The 23,154-nt window shown below is 52.0% G+C and overlaps 1 protein-coding gene across 7 annotated transcripts in view; it reads right to left on the bottom strand.

The window, feature by feature from the left end:
- PEG3 (paternally expressed 3) overlaps positions 1-22,933 on the bottom strand; it is a 31,760-nt gene extending 8,827 nt beyond the window's left edge. For 2 of the 7 annotated variants that reach the window (XM_066270895.1, XM_066270901.1), the window contains exons 1-7: positions 22,725-22,932; positions 19,001-19,087; positions 7,598-8,080; positions 7,062-7,145; positions 5,518-5,805; positions 5,322-5,428; positions 6-108 (exon numbers count right to left, since the gene is read on the bottom strand). In XM_066270895.1, coding sequence (XP_066126992.1) covers positions 6-108; positions 5,322-5,428; positions 5,518-5,805; positions 7,062-7,145; positions 7,598-7,994 — 979 coding nt within the window. In that variant the 5' untranslated portion in view covers positions 7,995-8,080; positions 19,001-19,087; positions 22,725-22,932. Of the gene's footprint in view, positions 1-5; positions 109-5,321; positions 5,429-5,517; positions 5,806-7,061; positions 7,146-7,597; positions 8,081-8,844; positions 9,109-17,183; positions 17,227-19,000; positions 19,088-22,719 lie in introns of all 7 variants that reach the window. The other 5 variants (XM_066270899.1, XM_066270898.1, XM_066270896.1 and 2 more) reach the window with 5 other exon arrangements.
- Positions 22,934-23,154: the final 221 nt, after the last annotated feature.

Raw genomic sequence — 23,154 nt, 5'->3', positions numbered from 1 at the left:
CTTACCCAGTGACAGCAGCTTCAGGTAGTTCTCCATGTTGTCCTGAATGGAGTTCTGAGCCTTCCTGTTCTCGGTGAGGTCCACGAAGTCCTGGTAGGTCAATGTATCCTGAAACAGCAAATGCAGACCTCTCAATGGAGTCTGCTCCCGGGGGCATCCACAGAGGAGAAGGCTGGCAGTGTGGGAGCTACACATACAAAGGCATGAGGAAAGTGCTCACAGCATTGGAGGATTTTGAATGGTCCAAATCAGGTTTTACCAGGGGCCTACTGTGTACCTACCTTAGCACTACTCTTTGAGGAAGGTCCAGAAAACGTATGACACATATTCCTTGCCCTCATGCCGCTTATAATTTGGTTGGAGAGAAAACACTCATGAAACAATTAGAGAACAGTCAACAACAAAGTGGGGTACAGATAAATCAGCACTCAACAGGTTTAGTAGAGGGACTGTTCAGGGTGGGCCAGGCTAGTCAGCAAAGGCTTTGGAAAGGGTCTTGGGTGGGGCTGCCTTTAAGTAGCAGGTAAGATTCTGATGTGGAGAGGGGTCCGTTCAGAGGGGGCTGGTGGGAAAGCTCCCACAGCCTAAATATCAACTGTATGTGGAACCCACGGGGAACAGAAGACACCCAGTCAGGAAGAGTGACCTAAGCCTCCTTCCTCGGTCCGTCTTCCCCCGCCCTGTGGTTTGCACACACATCCTTTGTGCCGCATGGCTACCCTGTGAGCTCCCCTCCACGGTTGTGGAAGTTCCACGTAACCTAGGAGAAACTTGAGGCACTGAGCACCTCCATTTTCTAGCTGCCTTTTCTGTGGGAATGGGTCCTTTCCTAAAAAGAACTTCTTCAACCCCTACATATAAGGTATTACAGAACCTTCTCTGACGGCTGCGATAGAATGATACTGCTTTCGGAGGGCAGTGGTCCTGGGGGGTATGGCACCAAGGCTGGGAGACAGACCATGGTGGGTGGGAAGCCCACAGGCTTCGGAGCCAGAGAAAGGGACCGTGCCACTTCTGAGCCACGCGGCCTCGGCAACAGAAGTCTTCCTGAGCCTACGGTCCATTTGTACAACAGAGAGAAGGGCCTCAGCCCACCATGCAGGACTGTGGGCGTGGCTGTTCCACCATGTGATGTGTGTTTTAAATACTGGGACACATTACAGAAAGAAAACAGGTATTTATTATTATGGCTCTTGGCAACATCATCAGGACTCTTGGATAACTTATTACAGTTCCATTGCTGGGATGTGACGTGGACAGGATAGCCCTGTGGACATGCAGCAAAAGCTGTGTCTGCACAACCAGGTGCGTGTCCTACTGAGAGTGACCGACCAATGAGCCTGCGGCCGGCCACCGAATGGCAAAAAACCACCAGAACTAAAGCAGGGCTTCAAAAACAGAACTCTAGGTGAGGGCTGGGAGTTTCTAGGACAACCAGCAATCTTCAACAGAAGCTTGGAAGGCCCCTTCCAGATTGGTGCGATTTTACTGCCTCGCCTGGCTAAACTGCATCACTTTTGCAGCTCAGACAGCAAGTTTGAGAGCAAGAAGTCCCCAGTGCGCTCAGGTGTGCAGCAGAGCTCTTCCCTGGCTGCTGTGCTGCCTTCCTCAGAAAAGACGCATTTGTGGGAGCGAGCAACAGGAGACCAGGGCTCCTCCCTTGAGGGCTGGCAGAGAGCCGCTGAGGTCATGAACTGGGGGGGGGGGGGGGCTGAGGGAGTCAGAAGGGTTACCATCTCTGGTGGTGACAGACCCCCAGGGGCAAAGGCAAAAGGGAAGAGGCATTTTTTCCATCTTTGTCTCCGTTTGCCTCGTCAAAGTAAAATAAAAGTATATTAAATTTGTTTTGTATTTTTCCAAAGTGAGATACAGGGAGGCAGAGAGACAGACTCCTGCATGCCCCAACCAGGGTCCACCTGGCATGCCCACCAGGGGGTGATGTTCTGCCCATCTGGGCTGTTGCTTTGTTGCAACCAGAGCCATTCTAGCGCCTGTGGCAGAGGCCACGGGGCCATCCTCAGCACCTGGCCAACTTTGCTCCAATGGAGCCTTGGCTGCGGGAGGGGAAGAGAGAGATAGAAAGAAGGGGGAAGAGTGGAGAAGCAGATAGGCACATCTCCTGTGTGCCCTGGCCGGAAATCAAACCCAGGACTTCCACATGCCGAGCCGATGCTCTACTGCTGAGCCAACTGGCCAGGGCTCATTAAATTTTGAATATTGTTTGAATGAAAAAATAAAAGGAAGCTGATGTAACACTATTCATCTGTTGCACACAGAGGGCTCTAAATCAGTGGTTCACACTTTGTAATCTATAATGGTACCTAAGTCCGCAGGAGCTAGGATCAAGTTCCAGGGGAATAGAGGTGATCCTGAGACCAGTGCCAGCACCTCCTCAGTGTCACATGACCTACATGCATGTACCATTACGAGATGTCCACCTCATGCTACAGGAGGATGAGAACTTCTTGTGTTGTACACCCCCTCCCCCAAAATGTAGTTTATATTTCAGCTGCTATTTCTACCTCACTGAGCTAACAGAAATCGTGGCTTCCAGACATGGGGCCAAACAACTCTGCCGTGTCAAACCAGGGCATTTGAGATGCAACACAAGAGAAAATCCAACTACCAATCTTCTATCACCTTCTTTTCATAAGAGTATTTTAACAACCCCTTCCCCCCAGTAAAGACATTTGTGTTCCCCGTTTCCCCACAGATCACCGAAAACGCAGTCATGGCTCACAGAACAGCATGCAGAATCCACCGGCCGGCCCTCACAGGGGGCACATGAACACACCAGGGAGCCTTTTTTTTCAAAATCATGTTTAGGAAAGTTTCTACCATTAATCTTTTTATGGAGACTCCTAACATGGTGATCAGTTTGGTTCCTCCAAATAAGAAAATCCATGACCAAGTGTGCTACAAACTGAGGGTAACGCCCCGAGACAACCAGAAAGGACATAATGCCCCCCTCCACTAGGGCTGGACGACCTGGGTTACCTCCTGCTCTGAACCCCTCCCCACCATGTGTCGCTGCTGCAGAAGCCCGGATGTCACCATCTGGACACCCCGGGCCACCCACGCGTGCACACACCTCTACAGGTAGGTCCCTGCCTGCCTCCTGGACAAAGAACAAATGACTGAGTTTTCAGAGTAGAATTCAAAGCCCTGCACATCTGACCCCACCAAACACATCCCACCGCTGGCACCGTTATGAATACATACATCTCAGTGTACTGCAGACAGACCTGAGCACGTTGCTGGGCGGCCAGGCGGCAGGGTACAGGCCCAACGTGCTTCCTGGCCAGCTCTAAGCTCGTACCCTCCATGTGTGAGCCAGTCCAGCGTACGTTCAGTTCCTGCTTCACGCCTTTACCAGGGCTCTCTCTCCATCTTTCATGTGTCAAGTGCTCCTGCCTTTAACCCTTTGAGCAGTGAGTTTTCTTTTTCATGCTTGCTGACCCCTGGGAGTGAGTATTTTTTCAAAACATGAAATTAGGGGCCCCGGCCAGTTGGCTCAGCAGTACAGCATCGGCCCAGCTTGTGGAAGTCCCGGGTTCAATTCCCACCTCAGGCGCTAGAATGGCTCCGGCCACAAGGGAGCAATGCCCCAGATGGGAAGAGCTCGCCCCCTGGTGGGCATGCCGGGTGGATCCCGGTCAGGCGCATGTGGGAATCTGTCTCTGCCTCCTGCTTCTCACATCAGAAAAATACAAAAAATTAGTTCTAGTTACAGTTTTATTAATTTAAAATCACGTTTGCTTGCTAACCAACTTATAGAAACAAGAAGTATATTTGCCTTTTTTTAATGTTGCCTTACACATTGTTAAAATAAAAATTTTTGTTATGGTCGTACTCTGGACAGTCAGGAGGCATGAGGACTTACATGAACATTCATACTATTCAAAGGGTTAAGATATTCCCTTTCAAATCCAAGTCAAGACCGCTGTGCCAATTCCTCCTTAGCCTTCTCTTTTTCTTTAAGAGCCTTCTGACCAGTCAGCAATCATATACACTATTTATATGGAGATTTATTCCTGCTGACTGGTGTAAGACAAGGCCTCCAGGGCAAGGACCCTGTCTTGGCCACTCCTATACTCCCCAGGGCCTGATGGAGGCAGGTACTTAAATGTGAAAAGAGAGATGGGTCAAGTGCACTGGGCTTGCTGTGACCTTCCTCCACAATGCCCTGCCACAAGTCACCTTCTCTTCTCCTGGAGGATCAGCTCAAATCTCATGTCCTTTTCCCTTCACCAAGTTCCCTAGCACATGCTTCTTTTTTTTTAAAGGTGAGAGGAGGGGAGGTATTGAGGCAGACTCCTGCAGGTGCCCCGACTGGTATTCACCTCACAAACCCCTTCTGGGGCCAATGCTCGAACACCAAGCTATATTTAGGGCCTGAGGCTGATGTGCTCAGACCAACCAAGCCATTTTCAGTGCCTGGGAAGACACAAGAATCAGTTGAGCCATTGGATAAGGAAAAGATGGGGGATTCAGAGGGAGAGAGGGAGTGGTAGAAAAGTGGAGAGGGAGGGGGAGGGAGAGAGGTGGGGGAGAGAAGGGAGAAAAGGAGAGGGGTGGAGAAGCAGATGGTCACTTCTGTGTGCTCTGATGGGAAACTGAACCTGGGACATTCACATGCCAAGCTGATGCTTTATCCACTGAGCCACCAGCCAGGGCCATCACATGCTTCTTAAAATGACTGCCATAAATAACTGCTGACATTCAGCATGTGCCAACCACGTGCTGAGCACTATAATACTCACTTCACACACATGTATGAATCTCACTCTTCACAGCAGCCCTGTGAGGCAATCACCGCACCCATTCTACAGATGAAGGTACTGAGAGGATCAGCTTAGCTACATCAGTGGTCCGAGGACACACTGCTAGCAAGTGGAAGAGAGAGCAGGACTTCAAACCCAGCCCCTACCAGCTCCTGAGCCTTTGCTCTCTCTTGCCAGGCTGCTCTGTAGGTGTGCACCTCTCCCAGTTCCGTGTACTAGAAAGTCTCCAGAACCGCTCTGCTTCCCTGGCCCATGGGGGGACAGCCACTTTGACCAAGCACAACGAGTAACACAAATGCCGAGTGGAAGAGTCACTCCAATGATGTGGACGAATCAGTAAACAGGTAGCGGTCATCCTGGCCACAGGTCGCCCCCCCCAAAGACAGGCCTGGAACCCTTTCAGGGAATGGAGTGGGGTCCCCCCATCCACCCAGGTGGGGTTTTAGGGATGGACGAGCGCCTGCAATCGGGAAAGCAAGGCATCTCAGCCGTGAAGTGGAGGCAACCTTACCAGGAAGAGAGGAAAGTTCGGCATACCTGGCATTGCAACTCGTAGTCCATCATGAGGTTCCTGCGTCTGCGCCCTCGCTCTCTCGGAAAGGTTTTGTCCATCAGAGGAAGGGACAGATCCCGCGGCGGGAATCCTGGGAAGAGAAAGGCACCATGAAGGAAAAGGCCCCGGGGAACCGGGCAGGCGCATCAGGGAACAAGCAGATAAGAGCGGGGAACTTACTCCTTCTGGGGCTCCTGCTGTACGGCCAGCGCTCCCGAAACTCCAGGTCCCTGCTCCGGCCCCGCCGGTCTCGCTCCCGCATCCAGTCCCGCCGCCAGGCCCGGTCCCGGATCCAGTCCCGGTCCCGGCGACGGTCTCGATCCCAGTCCCAGTCCCAGTCCCGGTCTCGAGCCCGGTCCCAGTCCCAGTCACGGTCCCAGGCCCGATCTCGATCACGATCCCAGTCCCGGTCTCGGTCACAATCCCAGTCCCGGTCACGATCCCAGTACTGGTACCAGTCCCGGTCCCCTGAGAAAAAAAGCCAGACATTCAAAGAGTGAATAAAGCACTCTGACATGCGTGTTCCACCTCCACGCACACCTCCCCCACTTGGGAAGACAACAACCATCCTTGCTCCTGCTTCTTTTTGAGGAAAAAAAGACCCCAGCCCTGGCCGGCTAGTTCAGTGTAGAGTGTCGGCTTGGTGTGTGGAAGTCCCGGGTTCAATTACTGGTCAGGGCACACAGGAGAAGCACCCATCTGCTTCTCCACCCTTCCCCCCCTCCTTCTTCTCTTCCCCTCCCACAGCAAGGCTCCATTGAAGCAAAGTTGGCCCAGGCGCTGAGAACGGTTCCATGGCCTCCGCCTCAGGTGCTAGAATGGCTCCAGCTGCAACAGAGCAATGCCCCAGATGGGCAGAGCATGACCCCTGGTGGGCATGCCAGGTAGATCACAGTCAGGTGCATGTGGGAGTCTGTTTTTCTGCCTCCCCACTTCTAATTTCAGAAAAATACAAAAAAAATAAAAACAAACAGAACCCACATCAAGGTCTCCAGATGCCCAAGAACGATCAGGACTCTTCCTGTTACCCTGTGCCTGGCACACTGTTTCCGGAGGCTCAGCCTAAGTGGGGCTTTGCCTTAAAGCCAGATCCAGAACTTTGTGGAGAAGAAGCCTGTTCCCCCTTCAGACCCTTCGGCTGGTTCCCCAGTTCCCACACGGTCAGGTCCAAGTCCAGGACAATGGCCATCAGCCCCTCTGCTGTCCAGCTCACCTCAGCCACTCTCACCTGCACATTCCTCTGCTTACAAAGCACATTCCCTTCCCAAAAGCAATGCTCCTTTTAGGAGTTCACTTAAGAACCCTCAACAAACGGATGCAAACAGCTCCGGAGGCAAAGGAGGAATGGACCCCGCCCCTCCTGGGAAGCTATGGGCATAGCTTGAAAAATACGCTGGGAATTGAACCCGGGACATCCACACAGCAGGCCGACTATGTGACTCCCATAACCTAACACACCTGAAAGGCCTCACTTACTCGAGCACATAACCAACAGCGTTAAATACTTCCACCACTCTCTCTCTCTCTCTCTCTCTCTCTCTCTCTAGTATTGTTTCCTCAGTGTCTGCTTTGATATAAAAACGTCTCATTTTGTAGTGAACTGGCACACTCCCCTGGTACAGCCCTCACTGAGGTCGTTGCCCACGGTCCCCGCACACCACATGTAAAGTGGGCTCAAGTCTGGACACGTGCCCCATGGCGGCGCACCCTGACTGGTTACTCACGGCAGATGTAGACAGAGCGTGGCGGGGGGGACTCCGCCCCCTTCAGGCTCAGGCTGTCTTCACTCAGGACGTCACTGCCATTATCTGCGAGGACACCAGACACCCACACTTAGTGCTGGACCGTCCCCTGTGTACACTTGCACAAGTTTCCCCCAGTGTCGACCTGCCACTGCACCCCACCTCTGTGAGAAGGAACACAGCTGTGACCACGGCTACCTGACCTCCAAGAAGGGCAGCCATGTACGGCTGCCCAGGGGACGCCGCACTTTTAGGTCTACAGAGGGGAACCAGGCCACACATGAGGCACGTGCGGGCTCCTCATGGGACCCCATGACTTCACACCTCAAGGCGGTGGGTGGGTGAGTGGTTGGTTCTTAATCAGGGTGGGCGATGCTGCTCTTCAGGGGACACTGGTCACACCACACATCTGGTTGTCATCGCTGGAGTGCCAAGACACCTCCTACAATAGGGTAGCCCTCCCACCGAGAGGAGGGTCTGGCCCAGAACACCTGCAGCGCTGAGGCCCCCAGCCTCACCTTCCGGCTCGTACATCTCCTTGTAACTCTCCAGCAGTGTAACGAGCTTCTCGCAGCTCTGGGGCCGATTGGCCCGCACCCAGGGCTTGATCCGCTCAGGGAGGATGGTCAGGTACTGCTCAAGGACCAGGAGCTCAACGATCTCTTCCTTGGTGTGCGTCTCGGGTTGCAGCCAGTCGAGGCAGAGGTTTCGGAGTTTGATCAGGGTCTTCCGGGGCCCGACAAACTCCACATAGATGAAGTTCCGGAACCTCTGATGAAAGAATTCCGAGTCGGCAGCGGCGGCACTGGCGACAATGGCATCCGGCTCCTTAGTCAGGTCACTATCAAGCTCGTACAGGTTGGGGGCCCAGTACTTCTTGGGTGTGCTGGTGTACAAGCACTTTGGAGGCAGCATTTCTCTAGGTAGAGTTTTCCGTGGAACAACCAAACATGAGTCAACAGGGAAGACGTGGCCGCCTGGGACAGTCAGTACTCAGGGACCTGTAGGTTATAAGGAGATACACAAGTGTCCTAGAAGTGGAACACCAGGCAGTAGGGTGAGGATGCCCAACAAGGGGTATCAACAATGCTTCTGTGAACAGGTCAAGAGGAAGTGGGGTCAAGGGGAAGAGATGTGTCCTATCCAATACACAGACACAGGACCCCAAGGGATAGGTATGATCTCTGGGCACCACGCAGACTAAACGAGTTAGCTCTGCTATTAACTGGTTTTGAGACCCTGGGCAACATTCAATGTCCTGGAGTCTGTCCCTACCCCCTGTACATGCAAGTAAGGAACCACACAGGCCCTGGCTGGTTGGCTCAGCGGTAGAATGTCAGCCCAGCATGTGGAAGTCCCAAGTTCGATTCCCAGCCAGGGCACACAGGAGGAGCATCCATCTACTTCTCCACCCTTCCTCCTCTCCTTCCTCTCTCTCTCTCTCTCTCTTCCCCTCCTGCAGCCAAGGCTTCATTGGAGCAAAGTTAGCCTGGGTGCTGAGGATGGCTCCATGGCCTCTGCCTCAGGCACTATAATGGCTCTGGCTGCAAGAAAGCAATGTCCCAGATGGGCAGAGCATGGCCCCCTGGTGGGCATGTCGGTGGATCCCAGTGGGGCACATGCAGGGGTCTCTCTGCCTTCCCATTTCCCACTTCAGAAAAATACCAAAAAAATAAATAAATAAATAATAAAGAACCACAGACCCACCTCCCATTCAGAACTATGAAGCTCCCATAATCTAACATACCTAAAAGGCCTCACTCACCCAATGCTCAGCAGGCACAGGAGGCTGGTTCAGCAGCTGGCTGTTACTAAACTGGGTGTCAATTTTTTTTCTTAGCAAAAATGGACAGAGGACATCAGGTGACAGGGGCCCATGCTGCCATCTCTGAGCATTTCTCCCCGTAACATAATGGCTAAGGCAGTAGGCATAGGAGGTCACACGACACATTACATGTGCTCAGCTCCGGGTAACGTGATGGCAGGTGCTCTCATTTTCTCTTTCTCTGCACCCGTGTTGCTGTGCAAACTGCAGCCAAATGAAAATTCAATAAAAATTTTTTTCTTTTTTTTTTTTAATTTTTAAAGTCCAGTTCCTCAGGACATGAACCACACTTCCAATGGTCTGTGGCTCTTCTACTGGATGACACATGACATCTCCACCATCACAGGAAGCTGCAGTGGCCGGAGCAAGACTGTCCAGTGTCTAAATGCACAGGTGTGCTCAGGACTCGCCCTCAACAGGGTGTACCCTTCTCAAAAGTGTGTCCGTCCGTCCCCAGACCCAGCCACAGGTTGGTGCTGACCACTCCCTAGGGTGTCTTTCACCTGCTGGGTGTTCCAAGCACCAATCACATTTAAATATCTGAGCCAACCTGCCTGTCTCCCCTCAGGAACTGTAACCCCACGAAGGGATGACAGGTGACCTTGTCCATCACTGTGTCCTCCAGTGCCTGACACGAGGCCAGGCGTCTACAGCAAGCTGAAAGCAACGAGCGCATACCCAACTTAAATCTGGTTTCAGACACCAACCTGCAGAACCAGAGCAGCGTCTGGGGAGAGGGGACATCCTGGCCAACTCTCTACGCCACTGTTTGCAGAGTGTACTGGGTCACCCTCACCGGCCCACCCTTCTGCCCGTACTTTCCTGGACACCTGTGCACAAGGCGCTCATAGGTCTGACGATGGGACTTCACCCCAGGGGAGGGGTGAGGTTGGGGGGTGGAATTAAAATGAAATACTGGCACTGACCTGGAAATGCTGAGGTCGCCGGATTGAAACCCTGGGCTTGCCTGGTCAAGGCACATATGGGAGTTGATGCTTCTTGCTCCTCCCCCTGTTCTCTCTTTATCTCTCCCTCTCTCCCTCTCCCCTCTCTCTCACTAATAAAAATGAATAATAAAAAATCTAAAAAAAGTTTTAAAATGAAATACTGGCGTCCAGAGAAGCCCTAGAGAAGTGGCAAACTTTGCTACGTCATTCACAGAAACAGTGGGAATATGATGAAGTGACCGTTGGGCCCCTTCATACCCCATACATGCCTCTGCCTGGGTCAGTCTTCCAAAGATCTGCTTTATCCATCTCCAAAATCCCTGGCTCTCTACTTTGATAATATTTTGTGTTATTTATTTGCTTAGCTTAATTTATTTATGTGGGTTTTTTTATTAAGTGAGAAGCGGGGAGGCAGAGAAACAGACTCCCACATGTGCCCCAATTGGGATCCACCCAGCATGCCCACCAGCGGGCAATGCTCTGTCCAACTGGGGTGTTGCTCCATTACTACGTTGCTCAGCAACCGAGCTGTTAGCAAGAGGCCATGGAGCCATCCTCACTGCCCTGGGTTGACTGGTTCCGAGCCATAGCTGCGGGAGGGGAAGAGAGAGATAGAGAGAAAGGAGAGGGGGGAGGGGGGAGAAGCAGATGGGTGCTTCTCCTGTGTGCCCTGACCGGGAATCAAACCCAGGACATTCACATGCCAGGCCGAGGCTCTACCACTGAGCCAACTGGCCAGGGCCTATATTTATTTTTAATTATCTGCTTCCTTCCTTTAAAATAAGGAACGTTTTAGGCATTATAGAAGCTGATTTTCAAACTTTCTTTTCTTCTCATGTAACCAGAAGGGCCATATATTTCCCTTCACTTATGTTACTTTTCCTACACACATGTTTTATCCTGTAGCCTTTCTACGACTGGTCAACCATAACTGGTGTAAAGAAACCAGACCAATCGGGGGAAAGTCTCGGTTAGGGAGGCTGAATCACCTTACCTGGCTTTTTGTCCTTGTTGCTTTACTTCTACAGAAAAAGAAAACTACATGCCGCAAAACTCTCTGCTTTTGTTTTCCAAGGAAAGCTAGAAGTTTAACATGAAGTTGTTTTTCTCTTTAATGGCTAAAGAGAAAATGAGTCTCAATGATTCCGTTTCAAAGTGGACTTTACCACTCAGGAGGAAAGGTAGGAAACTCAGTCCCGTGCCCTCCTTGCTGTGACTGGACTCCCACTGTCACCCCCTGGAGCTTTAGCCCCTGACCCTGCCCTCCCTGCCTGCCCTGTCTCCTTTAAGGAGGATATATGACAACCAAGAGGAGGGCACTGGATGACACCATGCTGGGGAAAGAACTCCAGAGCAGAGGAAAGGGCAAGTGTCCCCACTCTAGACCACTGGTTTGACATTTTGGACAATAGCACAGTTTTACCCAGGACCTGGCTAAGAGGGGCTGCCCTGAAAAGGGGAGTCCTCATCAGCCTATGCGCCTAAATGAGAGGGAGGGGGGCCACAGAGCTCATGCCTGCACTGTGGCATCCAGACTCATTAGAAAAATGTGGGTCCTCCCTACATGACACCAGCCCAACCTCTCACGGGCAACAGGACAGGCTCAGTCAGGTCATGGGAATCACCTGTTGGGCACAGGATCCTTTCTGAAACTTCAGAACAAGCCACTAGCCGCAGGAACAGAGTCAAAATGCCAGAGACTTGCAGATGTTTTAAAGAGAGAAATACATGGACAGATAAACACAGAAGGAATGTAAAAAGAGCATCAGAGAATTAGTTCTCCCGATGGCCGTGGACTCAGATATAGTAAGGGGTGTGGCCTTTTATGTCCTCTACAAGAGAATGCCAATTTCCATGTCAGAAAAACCAACCAGAGGAAAAAAAAACAGAAAGCTTTCAAGTTTTCTTTATGAAACCAGAATTCAAAACCCAAAGGCCAGCCCTGGCTGGTTGGCTCAGCGGTAGAGCGTCGGCCTGGCGTGCGGGGAACCCCGGTTCGATTCCCGGCCAGGGCACATAGGAGAAGCGCCCATTTGCTTCTCCACCCCCACCACCCCCTTCCTCTCTGTCTCTCTCTTCCCCTCCCACAGCCAAGGCTCCATTGGAGCAAGGATAGCCCGGGCGCTGGGGATGGCTCCTTGGCCTCTGCCCCAGGTGCTAGAGTGGCTATGGTCGCTGCAGAGCGACGCCCTGGAGAGGCAGAGCATCGCCCCTGGTGGGCGTGCCAGGTGGATCCCGGTTGGGCGCATGCGGGAGTCTGTCTGACTGTGTCTCCCCGTTTCCAGCTTCAGAAAAAAAAAACAAAAAAAAAAAACCAAAAAAAAACCCCAAAGGCCAACAACATGAGCACTAACAAACAGCCAACCAAACTCATTTATGAAAGTAGATATGTCTTAAACAGTATCATTACTGAAAACCATTCTAGTGTTCTAGTCAATTACAAAATGAGAAAAAACTAACCTGAGGCATAAAGAAACGTATAAAACTATCCTTCCTCTTATGTAAAGACTGTCCAATCAGATATTATGAATCAATGGAAACAGATCTTATAATTTAATAAAAAAATCACCTCTAACAAACTTCCTTAAATATGCATTAACAAGAATTTTTTTTAAACAGGAAGAACTCCATTATAAAGATAGAAAAAATTTTAAGAAAATTGCACCTACATTGAATAAAGTGATAAATTATATTGCAATAAAAAGGCAGTAACTAGAGGCATAGGATAGTCATGTAGGGATCCAGGACACTGAAGTTCTAAATCCTCCCTGAAATTAATCTCTATTAATCTAATGGAATTTCAAAGGGTATTAATGGGAACTTGACAATGGTTCTGAGTTGGCATGGAAGAATTTCATTTGGTTCAGTATCTTTTGAAAGTTCATATGTCAATAGGCCAACAAGCCAAATACAAAATTTAAGAAATATTTAAATATAATCATGGGGTAATAAAGTTGTTTCATAGTATGATGCTTAAAGGCAGAAAGATGAAATAAAATTAACAGATGATGGTCTTGTCTATACCACCACAGCCAAAGGAATAAAACAACAAAACATCACTTGCGATTTATGACCAAGATTAATTCATTTAAAATCGTAACATGAGCATTACCAGGCAGTGGCGAAGTGGATAGAGCATCACCATGGGACACTGAGGACCCAGGTTCAAAACCCCAAAGTCACTGGCTTGAGCTCGGGCTCACTGGCTTGAGTTGCGGGGTCACTGCCCTGAGCACAGGATCACAGACATGACCCCATGGTTGCTGGCTTGAGCCTGAGGTCACTGGCTTGAGCAAGGGGTCACTCGGTCTGCTGTAGCCCCCCGGTCAAGGCACATATAAGAAATCAATCAATGAACAACTAAGGAACCGCAACAAAGAACTGATGTTTCTTCATCTCTCTCCCTTCCTGTCTGTCTGTCCCTCTTTGACTCTGTCTCTGCCTTAAAAAAAAAAAAAAAAAAAAAAGCATTAACTGTTTAATGACAAACTCGGAACTTTCTTAGGGCTAAATGATAAAGGGTGATTTTAACAAACATGGACAACCTACATTTCAATTTCTGACTATTCAAGAGTGTATTTCCAAGGATGAGGCCGGCCTTGGACATTAGGAAGGACCACTAAAACCAGTGCTGTATGTCAACTACGCGTTACTAAAAGAGTAAGGACAATGATGTACACACTTTGTTTTCACTAATATAAATCAACGCAGTTCAACAAAATGAAAATAAAAAAATTTTCTTTTTTAAAGTGAGAAGAGAGGAGATATAGAGACAGACTCCCACATGCGCCCTGAGCGGGATCCACCCGGCAACCCCCCCTCTGGGGCCAATGCTCAGACCAACCGAGCCACTGGCTCTGAGAGAAGAGAGAAGCTAGAGAGGAAGGAGAGGGGGGAGGGGGGAGAAGCAGATGGGCACTTCTCCTGTGTGCCCTGGCCGGGAATCAAACCCGGGACTTCCGGGGCAGGCAGACGCTCTATCTACTGAGCCAACAGTCCAGGGCCAAAAACACAAAATTTTTAATAGAACCTTATGTTTGATGTTTCCAAGAAGTTTTGTGGCTTTATTCTCTGATTGTTACAAACATAAAATGTTCAAATATTATAGAATATTTAATGCAGAAACCCAAAGCACACCCACCCATCATATTGTTTTCACTAAAGTGAGACCAACAGGAGTTCTGCATGAGTATGTGTTTTTAAGCCTGGTAACCTATGATAACCACCCTTCCATACCAGCACATACAGATTTTTTTTTCTTTTTTGGTGACAGAGAAGACAGGAAGGGAGAGAGAGAAGTATTAATTCTTCGTTGCAGCACTTCAGTTGTTCATTGATTGCTCTCTCATATTTGCCTTTACCAGGGGGCTACAGCAGAGCCAGTAACTCCTTGCTCAAGCCAGCAACCTTGGGCTCAAGCTGGTGACCTCAGGGTTTCAAACCTGGGTCCTCTGCGTCCCAGTCCGACACTCTATCCACTGCGCCACCGCTTGGTCAGCCCCAGCACATACAGATTCACATCATTCTTTCTAAAGGCCTCTTGGTATCCCAGTCTATGGATATACACCAATTTATTTCAATGTAATGATGGAAATGACTAAAGTTAAAAAAATAAATAAAAAACTTGTTAAAGCATCAAATAGGGTATAACATCGTACAACACGTGTTGTGTTCTTACTGTAAATATACCCATTCATGTGTGCACAGAAAACACTGAGAAGGCCCAGACGGTGAATATAATATAATGCAGTTTTTAGAAAACAAAGCTACAGATGGAGATGTAGGTCTATGGAAATTCTTGCAGGTAATGTAAATACAAGCACACACAGACACACATAAATGGAGATGTAGACTAGAAAGTGGACACATGATATGAGCTCTCCAGATGGTACTGTCTGACCCCTTCATCCGGCCCTTGGCCACCCTGCGGTACTCCCAGAAATCTTACCCTCGGGAGCCAGTGCACCACCAACAGGGCTACACACTAGGCCCTGACCTCCCTGACAGCTGTCCCCTCTTGTCTCAACTCAAGGAGAGTTCTGCGCACATAGCAAACCCATCACCTTCATATCTTAGGTTGGAGGTGGGTTCTCACACCCCAAGTTCACTAAAACCCTCTACTGCTCCCTTTGGGGGAGAAATCCTAGGGTGAGTCAAGTAGTAGCCAAGGGCAGGATTCTTAAAAATCTGACCACGATTGGGGGACAAAGGTGGGAGACACACAGGGACCAGGTCCTAGAGGCCAAGAGAGAGGCCATCAATTCCAGGGGGAGGGACAAGTGATGGGAACCAGTGGTCAAGTCACTCTCTACGGGGGCGGGGTTACAGGTTTCCAGCTATTCTTCCATCAGAGGCACCTGTTCTTTTTTTTTTTTTTTTTTTTAATTTTTTTTTAAATTTTTTCATTTTTCTGAAGCTGGAAACGGGGAGAGACAGTCAGACAGACTCCCGCATGCGCCCGACCGGGATCCACCCGGCACACCCACCAGGGGCGATGCTCTGCCCATCCTGGGCGTCGCCATATTGCGACCAGAGCCACTCTAGCGCCTGAGGCAGAGGCCACAGAGCCATCCCCAGCGCCCGGGCCATCTCTGCTCCAATGGAGCCTTGGCTGCGGGAGGGGAAGAGAGAGACAGAGAGGAAAGCGCGGCGGAGGGGTGGAGAAGCAAATGGGCGCTTCTCCTGTGTACCCTGGCCGGGAATCGAACCCGGGTCCTCCGCACGCTAGGCCGACGCTCTACCGCTGAGCCAACCGGCCAGGGCGAGACACCTGTTCTTATATACATGGGACAGCCACGCAGGAAACCTGCTGTGCAGTTTAAGCACTATATGCAGAGCGGCAGGCATGAGTTGGCCAGTCGAAAAACACAGGACAGTGGCATTGCCTGTTGGACATAACACAGTGGCCCCTGTGGTGTGTGTGCAGTGGTATTGGGCCCATTGGAATATTTTCCAACACTCTGCTTCCATTTCATGAAAATTAGCAGAACACAAAAGCAGGGGTCACACGATGAATATAACTGAGACAAAGATGGAGGTCGTCAAGCACCCCTGCCATCATGGCGGGGGGGGGGTGTTAACGGCTCAAGCTTTCAACAACACCGGGAAGAATTCAATGAAGGACACGTATCAGAGGCTGCAGATATAGCTGGGAAACGTGAGAGACAAAGGAAGTCCATGACCCCCTGCTAACGGGCCCCAGGTTTCCCACATCCCATCGGTGCTGAGAAAAGCCCCCCACGTCCTATTGGTGCTGAGAGGCCCCCCACATCCAATCGGTGCTGAGAGAAGCCCCCCATGTCCCATTGGTGCTGAGAGAAGCTCCACACGTCCCATGAGTGCTGAGAGAAGCCTCGTGGTATGTCCTGCAACCCTCTCTACTTACTTACTCTAGTCCCTCACCACCGTGCACCTGGACTCAGCCCCTCACTCGGTCCACCTACCTCGGGGCCAGGGGCCGGCACTGAGCACCTTAAAGTCAGGACCTCAGGCGGTTACTGTCTCCGTTCTCAGGGACAGCATGGCATGCGGTCTCTTCTTGCTCCTAGTTCACGCCATTCTGCCGCCTCTTTCTGCAGACCAACGACCTTCTCCATTTTGGCACTCCGACCTGGCCTCCATCCTGGGTCAGGTGTCTGACATGGCCAGGCCACTCAGCCTGTGGCTCCGTCCACCCCCCTTCTCCAAAACCCCAGGAGGTGCACACCCCAGACCACCCCGTCCTTCCAGGACAGTGGCTCTCACGCTTGGGGATGATGTTAGCACTTATGAAAACTACACCTGCCCTTCCAGGTGTGACCCTGTCGGAATCTCTGGTCCCCTAACTAAAGGGGCATTTCAACAAGCCTCCAGGAGCTGTGTGTACTTCGAGAACCACTGCTCCAGGCTGGGGTGTCCAGTCTAGTCCGATCGACTATCAACAGGCACAGAAGGACAAGAGGGGTTGTTGGGATAACAATCTCACGTGGGAATGTGAGGAAGTGGTCAATGACCACAACCCTACCGCGCCAGCCACGGCCTCTGCCCTCTGGTCCATGCAGTAGCTCCTCTCAGATCAACTCCATGTCACCCTGGACTCCGCTGACCATTTAAGCTGAGCACTTACCAACACTGCTGCAATGTTTCCTTATTGCTGTTCATTCCTGAAAGGTTTCCCTGATCAAACCTATTTGGCATGGATTGGGGAGCGTGAGGGGCTGAAGACAGGGGCTTCTGGTCTCATGGTAACCCTTAGCAAAGAGCTTGACTGCACACCCAGACGATGGCCCCGTTACCTGACAGCCGCGGTGACTGAAGTCTGCCCATGCACCCGCGTTCCGATCCCATACTCACCGAGACACATTCTGTTACAGTTTCATGTCCCACGTAGGTGTGCCTACAGGGAGAGGATCTGCTTATGATGACACCTTAGAGTATCTGGGTCTCTGGGAGAGTGATCTCCCACTGTACATCTCAATAAAACCAAAACCAAGCCAACTCTTTCCACATCAACCATTGCGCCAGTGTGGTTCACTTAAGTCCCCTGGGCTACATGCCTGTGGATCTACCAACAGAAGAGGAGTCCTTAGGAGAAGGAAGGTTTCCAAGGCTCCACGGGCTTGAGAACTGGACACTGGATACTTGAAGCATGCACTGAGACCAGGAATAAAACAGCCCATCCCCTGGGGGCCCATTTGGAGCCACAGGTTAGCCTCTGCCCAGGTGGTGACACATCGTCGGCACAGCCACCAACCCCTTGGTTTCTTACTCTACATTTAATTGGAGATCACATTTAATAGACACCGAGGCCAGGGGCCAGATCGCTCACTTCCGGAGACCCAGAGTCTAGCACGATCCTGTCCGGGATCAGGCCTTGTGTCAATGGTTGCTGCTAGAACGGAGAAGCTATTCTGATCACTTCCCCAGGGAACACACATCACTGAGTCAAGTCCCAGTCGGTCAGCAAGCCATGAACAAAGAGCACAGTCGTCCTGTGCCTCTCTCTTCATGACCTAACATACATCTGCTTCTAAGACCCTAATCCAAGCCACCATCTCTCAACCAGAGCTGGGGGGAGGGTATCTTCCTGCACCTGCTGTTTCTACCTTCCCCTTCTGAACCTTGCAGCCAAATGACACTTGAACAACAAAAATCTGATGATCATGTTATTTCTAAGGTTAAAGAACCTCAATGGCTTCTCTCTGTGCTGCAGACCAAGACTGCAAGGCCTTTCTGACCAGTGGTGAGTGGCTTAGTGGACAGTGTCGTCGACTTGGGACACTGAGGTCCTGGGTTTGAAACCCCAAGGTCTCCGGCTTGTGTCCAAAGGTCGCTGGCTTGAACCCAAAAGTCTCTGGCTTGAACCCAAAGGTAGCTTACTTGAGCAAGGAGTCACTGGCTCAACTAGAGCCCCAGCCCACCCCTGGTCAAGGCACATATGAGAAGCAATCAATAAACAACTAAGTGATCCAGCTATGAGTTGATGCTTCTCATCTCTCTCCCTCCCTGTCTTCATCCCTCTCTCTTTCTTAAAAAAAAAATGAAGTCTGCAAAGCCTTGCTCAGTGGAGCCCCAATTTACCTTCTCCCCACCTCCATCAAATGCCACCTTGTTCTTTCCTTTGCTCTAGGCACCTTGAGACTTTCAGTTCCTCTCTGGACCCCTTAGAAATGTCCCCTCTCCCACAACACATTACCATCCACTACCCTTCAGGACTCAACCTGAATGTCCCTGGCTCTCTCAGAGCGGCTCTATGTGGCCTCTCCCAGATTAAGGTAACTGCCTGTAGTGAGTGAATGTTCTCTTTGAAGGGATGAGTCACAAAATTATGTTTTCCATGTCTTTCAATTACTGAATATACCGTTAGCTCCAGGGAAGCAGGTCCTTTTCCCACTTGGGGCTACGTTTATAGATGAATAATGAACAAACAGGTCTGAAACAGTAAGTAGCTGACAGCTGGGAAAAAGACTTAGGACACTGGATAGGATGGCATGAGGCCAAGAAGAATTTCTGGTGAACACACGCTCCACAAGATGAACCCGGCATTCTCAGAAAGCACACAGCATGTGGGGCCATGGCCACATGGACAGGACACACAAGTGCCAGGATGAGGTAGCACGTACTCACCCCAAACATGGGTGTGTAACTGTGATAAAGGGGTTTCAGCTCACCTGGACTCTGCCACCTGGTGTTTGGACCTGGTCCCTCTTCTTCCTGCCAGTCGTCTCCAAAAAGGGTAGAAGTTCAAAAAGGCAGAGCTGGGGAAGGAAAGACACAAGACATCAAATTTTACTTTGCAATGACTAGATTCCACAGGCTGGAGGTGACCCCACAAAGGGGAAGCTGTACCCTACATTCAGTAGACACTGAGGACTGACAAGAGGTCCAGTGAGACCGGGAAGAACAGCTTCACTCCCAGGACAGCAGGGCTAGGAGGGCGTGGCTCCTTGAGGTCCATGTTGCACCCTAGGTTGTGGTCACAGCCTTTTCCCAATGGGGTTATGTCAATGGGTGTGTGCAATTCAACCTCCAGGTGTCTTACATAGAACTTCCTCTCACAAGCAAGGCAAAACAGTAAAGACACAGGCCTGGCCTGTGGTGGCGTGGTGGATCAAGCTTCGACCAGGAACACCAAGGTCACCGGTTCAAAACCCCAGGCTTGTCCAGTCAAGGCACATAGAGGAGTTGATGCTTCCTGCTCCTCCCCTCTTCTCTCTCTCTCACTCTTTCTCTCTAAAATGAATAAATAAGATCTTTAAAAAATAATTTTATAGACACAGGGCTTTCAATTCAGAGCACCATTTCCCACTTATTAGCTATGGGGCTCTGGGCTACCCTCTAAAGGCAAGGGACACACGTTGCAGGTTAAAAACTAAAAAAAAGTGCTAAGGTACAATTACGGACTGCTAATCACACTCCATGTACACAGTGCTTAGAATCTTCCTTTTATTATAGTCTCTGTTGGTCCCGACCAAGGCGCTATTCATTTCCTAGCTCTCACTGCACAAAAAAGCAGAGGCTCTGAGAACACATTCTAGGAGCTGGTGGCCAACTATTGAGCAGATCAACCTAATATCCTTCTGGAAAAAAATAATACATCGACAAAATGTTTTCCAACGGATACCCTATGGGATCATGATACAGGAGCCCCTTAGAGAAGTTAGGTGCCACTCCAGTTCCGACACTTCACAGCCCCTGTGGTGCATGGACCAGACACCTAACTGTGGCACCTTTCCCTAAGGGGAAGGAACTAGCTGACGTCAGGACCTGAACACCCTTGTCCCCGTTAACATGAGATCGAGGTTATCTTATGTCACATTTTGCAGGTGCTGGGTGAACATTCCATGTTTCAAGTCCCTCTGTGCCTCGGGCGTGCATTCCATCAGGGCCCCTTGTTGGGGTGGGGGAGTAGCCTCAGGATACGACTTTAGTTGTTTATGTCATCAGTCACTGGTGGATGCAGATCGGAAAAAATAAAATTCAGCATTGGAAACTACCATTCTCTGGAGAACCCAGTCACAGCCGCACCAGAGGCTCTGCGCATTCGTCGCCTTGGCCGCCTCCCCCACCACACCAGCAGAAAACCCTGCCCGCCCCTCACTGTGTACCCCCCCACACCCACTGGGAGTCCCCCTCCTCAAAGCGCTCCCCACGCCCCGCCCCCTGGTGGCCATCCTCAGCTCAAGCATTCTGTCCCCCAGGATCCAGACCCTTTCCTTCCCGTGCATGACCCCTTCAGTCCACCGAGCCTCCAAACCCCCCAGATCTTTACATCTACAGCCCCCCCACCTCCTCTCCGTTTTCTCAAGATGCTGCCTTTCCTCAAGTCTATTCTATACCTCAAATCTGAACCCTGATTCTCTGACCGCCCAGAACTGCGTGTGCGCAGTTGCACCTGGTCCCCCCCATTTTCCGATAAGGCTTTAGTGCCTGCGCAGTCACAGCAGAGAGGATAAGGTAGGGGGCAGAACATTGGGACACCAAAGCCCCCTTCGCCCACCCCCACGGCCTGCTGTCACTCAAGAAGGCTCCTGGGTGTCGTGAGCCTCGGCGGTGATGTCCGCTCCACCTCCTGCCCTTCTGCCGTCACCCAGGGTGGCACCTGTGCTGTAGAAGCCTCTCTGGCCCCCACAAACTTAGCACGAGGGTCCGCGGGTATTTTCTTCAGCCTCAGCTGTCACTCAGGACAAGGAACCACCTCACTTGGGCCCGCCCCCGGCCCCCACTGTCATTCCAAAGTGGCACTGGTGCAGTGAGCCTCGGCCGCCACCTACTGGCCAACGTGGTACTGTAGTGGGCGTGGCCTCAGAGGCTCTACCACAGGCCTGCCGCTCCCCAACCCCCGCCCCTGCTCGAGGAGGGGGGGGGTGCAGCCCCCTTTCCGTCACTCAGGACAAGGCAGCCCCAGCCTGGGGTCCACCTCACTGGAATTCCGCCGTCATGCAAGACGCCACCTATCGGCCAACAAACGCTGCAACAAGATAGGCAGGGGTCTGCATTTGCCGCCATTAGTCACTCAACATACATTATCCTCTCCCTCAGGCGGGCCCCCTGGACTTCACAGTCATTCAATTGGCACCTGCAGAGTATAAGCTCCTACGACCACGTATCGGCCAACATAGTGCCGGCATGGGCAAGGGACCGCAGCCTCCACACAGCCCTCCAGGATGCCCTGCAGCTGCACCATCACTCACGGTGGCGCCTGCACAGTAAGCCTTGGATGCCCCCTATCAGTCCACCTATACAGTGACAGAGTGGGCGAGGCTCCGCAGGGCTGTCAGTCCCCCAAAGATCATACACGGCCCCACCTCTTAAGCCCCCTTACAAGGGCGCCTGCGCCATACAGGACTGACTGCGGCCCGGCCCGTAACATCTCCACCCCCCCACCCAGCACAATGACAGTGGGTAGGTAACCCTGTCCCTGCAGACAGTTCTACTGCGGCGACAGCTACAGCCAAGTCCAGGCATAGGAACTGGCTTCCCAAAGGCACGTGAACCCGGCCTATCAATCAGTCCAGAGTCAGTGACACCAATGCGGCAAACCTCTGCGGCCATACACACAACCCAAAAAAGACAAAAACAAAAGAAAGCGCAAGATAGGCAGGACCCCCACAGAGCTTTCAATCTCTGCAAAGACCACAGAACCACTGAAGCCCCAGCACCGCCCCTTAGAGCCAGCCAGCCAATACTGCGCATGCGCGGCAAACCTCAGCTGCCCCTATTAAAGATGGCGCTGGGGCAGGCGGGGCTCCGCGAGATCACAGCCCAAAGGGTCTCCTAGAGACGACAGCCCTCGATCCCGCCCCAATCCACTATCAACCAATTAGAACAGCGGTAGGCGGGGCCTCACAGCCCATCACCTCCCAGAGAAAAGACTCCATCCAAACAACCTCCACCGTCAGCCGCACCCCTCCCAACCCTTGGCTCCTCCCACCGCCACTGCGGCAAAAAAAGCCACACCCCCAAATGCGCGGTAGGGATGCAGGACGCTCGAGGACCTAGCCAAACGGGGATTCTCATGGGGATGGGGGGGGGTCCAGCTCTGCAGCCCCTGGACTCAGCCCAAGAAAGCGGGCGGACCGAGATAGAGACGGCGCCACGCACGCTCGTTAGGGACCGACAGCCACTGAGACGCCCGCACCCCCTGGCAGGCTGGCAGTGACACGAGCGCGTGGCCTCTGTGGCTATGGCGAAAACGCCCACCCCTTACCCCACATCCCCGACTCCTCTGCGGGGGCTGCCTCAACCGGGCTGCCTGCCGCGCGAGATCGCGCCATGGCGGCACGTGCGGCAGCCCCCGCCGCCTGCCTGCTGAGGACCCCTGCCCCGCCCGCCCGGCCGCTGAGGGTCCCGCGTAATACGCAGACACCGGTGGGGCAGCCAGACTCACCTCACCCCACCGCACTGCACGGCACGGCACGGCACGACCCCGGGCTGGACAGCCAGCAAGGCCCGCGTGCGAGCTGACTAGAGCACCCACGCGACCCCCGACGACCCACGCCGCCAGCCGAGCCTGGACGTGGACATCGCTGCTTCTCTCCAGCTCCAACCTGCTCCTCCGGTTCCCAGCGTCTGCAGCGACCCCCGCTTCCCGCGACTCCTAGTAAAGGCTCTCCACAGGGGCGGGGCTCCGGCGCAGGCCAATCAGCGGCCTCGCGCCACCCTGAGTCCCCCCCCTTGCCCCGCCCCTGAGCCCTGCCAATCAGGACACCGTTGCTGTGGTGACGGCTTGGCACCAGAGGTTGGAGGTTGACGTCAACTGAGCCCACGCGAGGGGGCCCAGAGAGAGGGGGTCTGGAAGGGGGGTGGGGTGTGCGACCCCAGA

This window comes from Saccopteryx bilineata, chromosome 3, assembly GCF_036850765.1.
Source record: "Saccopteryx bilineata isolate mSacBil1 chromosome 3, mSacBil1_pri_phased_curated, whole genome shotgun sequence".
Classification (NCBI taxonomy): Eukaryota; Metazoa; Chordata; class Mammalia; order Chiroptera; family Emballonuridae; genus Saccopteryx; species Saccopteryx bilineata.
Note: the sequence above shows the minus strand (reverse complement) of the source record. Positions and strands in the feature narration are given on the sequence as shown.